This window comes from Cricetulus griseus, chromosome 3, assembly GCF_003668045.3.
Source record: "Cricetulus griseus strain 17A/GY chromosome 3, alternate assembly CriGri-PICRH-1.0, whole genome shotgun sequence".
NCBI classification, from domain to species: domain Eukaryota; kingdom Metazoa; phylum Chordata; class Mammalia; order Rodentia; family Cricetidae; genus Cricetulus; species Cricetulus griseus.
This window is the reverse complement of record NC_048596.1, coordinates 243465402-243467647: the sequence shown is the minus strand read 5'-3', so window position 1 is coordinate 243467647 and position 2246 is coordinate 243465402. Positions and strand designations below refer to the sequence as shown.

The following is a 2246-nucleotide window of genomic DNA, read 5'->3' as shown; positions in this document are numbered from 1 at the left end:
AAATTTCAAGATTTTTTTCCATTCCATCAGGGTAGGGAGGTTCAAGGCCAGCACAGTAACACTGAGTCATACACACACACACACACACACACACACACACACACACGCACACGATGCATACATACATACAGAAATACACACACATACATAGTGACACATATATAGTGTCACTTTTATAGTTATTATGGCTTTAGCACACAATCAAGCACACAAAGCCATGGGTGAGGTGATACTGCATATTCATGCTTTTCAATGATTTCTAATGCACAGGAGAAGCTCTGGTCATTGACAAATATTTTAAAATATACTACAATAAGAAGATGCATGCAGCTGGATGGATTTTAGACACTCATGACAAAAGTCAGAGACTTTGAATTTATTTTTGGTTACTGTAGTATTGTCTTTTAGCCTTTCTTAAGGAGCAATGGAAATAAACAGCTCTGGGGCAGACTTCATTCTTCTGGGATTTTCAAGTCGTCCCCAATTGGAGCACATAATTTCTGTCATTGTCTTCATCTTCTATCTTGTGACATTGGTAGGAAACACAACCATCATTCTGGTGTCCTATTTGGACTCTCAGCTCCACACTCCCATGTATTTCTTCTTATCTAATTTGTCTTTTGTGGACCTCTGTTATACTACTAGCATTGTCCCACAGATGCTGGTAAATCTCTGGGGTTCAAAGAAGTCCATCACATATGGAGGTTGTGCACTCCAGTTTTTCTTTGCCCTGGACCTAGGAGCCACAGAATGTCTCCTTTTGGCTGTGATGGCCTATGACCGCTATGCTGCAGTCTGTCAACCTCTTCACTACACAGTAATAATGCACCCTGTTCTTTGCCAGAAGATGGTGCTGTCAGCCTGGTTGGGTGGTCTTGGCAGTGCCTTAATTCTTTGTTCCTTGACTTTGAAGTTGCCAAGGTGTGGGCACCGGGAAGTGGATAATTTTTTCTGTGAAATGCCAGCATTGATCAAGATGGCCTGTGTCTATTCCAAAGTAATTGAGATTGTTGTGTTTACTCTTGGAGTTATATTTCTTTTAGTACCTCTATCACTAATCCTCATATCCTATGGAGTTATTACTCAGGCTGTGATGAAGATCAAGTCAGCAACAAGGTGGAGAAAGGTCCTTAATACATGTGGTTCCCACCTCACAGTCGTAACCCTGTTTTATGGAACACTCATATATATGTACATGAAGCCACAGAATACCATATCCCATGAGGAAGGACAGTTTTTTACTCTTTTTTACACCATTGTCACCCCCAGCCTTAACCCTTTGATCTACACCTTAAGAAATAAAGATGTAAAGAGTGCAGTGAAGAGAATTCTAGGAATAGACAAACATTCTGCCAAAGTGTGAGGTCAATCAAAAAAAAAATTGAGCCACATTGTGGAGAGCTAAAGAAATAACAGCGTTTGCCATGGACAGCTGAATCAGTTGATTATAGGTCATCTCTCTGGCATTCACTTAGTAGCTAGAATTTCTTAGGCACAATGTTAACTTTCACCAGGTTTAAGTTCATGATTATGGATGCGATATGACCAGCTGCTTTATGTTCCTACTATGATGGAGTGTATGTATTGAAACTGGAAACTAGAGTAAAGCCTTCCTTCTTTAAGCGGCTTTTGTTAGGAATTTTATCAGAGCAATGAGAAAAGCAATTATTATGAAGAGATAGGGAGGGGAGACAGAAAGAGATGGAGAGACAGAGAGAAACAGAGACCAACAAGAGAGACAGACATACAGAGAGAAACACTGAGAGACAGACAGGCAGAGACAGACACACAGAGACACAGAAACAGAGCTAGGCAGAGAGAGACACAGAGACATACACAGAGACAGAGTGACAGAGACAGAGAGACAGCCGGAGAGACACAGAGATGGAGAGACACAGAGAGAAATAGAGACAAACATAGACAGGCAGAGATAGACACATACAGAGAGACAGAGAGATAGGCAGAGACAGACAGGGACAGAGACAGACACACAGAGAGACAGAGAGCAACATAAAGAGAAAGACACACAGACAGAGGGAGACATAAAGAAAGAGAGGAGAGAGAGGAGAACATGGAGTATCAGGTGGCTATCAATGAATATTAAAGCTTTTAAACATTTCATATGAGTTTAAGTGTACACAGTAGCCACATGAAAACAAAGAATCATGTTTTAAGTTCTTGTATGTTAACTGGGTTATCCAAAGATGGTCCAAATACATCCATTTTTATTGTTGTTACTGAAGGGA

At 40.7% G+C, this 2246-nt stretch overlaps 1 protein-coding gene across 1 annotated transcript; it reads left to right on the top strand.

Annotated features, from left to right (window-relative positions):
* Positions 1 to 424: 424 nt before the first annotated feature.
* Positions 425 to 1363, top strand: LOC100767678 (putative olfactory receptor 2W6). Its single transcript, XM_027409583.1, has one exon. It carries the CDS (start codon positions 425 to 427, stop codon positions 1361 to 1363), a length of 939 nt encoding a protein of 312 aa, XP_027265384.1.
* The last annotated feature ends 883 nt before the right edge of the window (positions 1364 to 2246 follow it).

Bases quoted from the DNA above. Each gene is read 5' to 3' on its own strand.
- LOC100767678 (XM_027409583.1), top strand. From the start codon at position 425: ATGGAAATAAACAGCTCTGGGGCAGACTTCATTCTTCTGGGATTTTCA.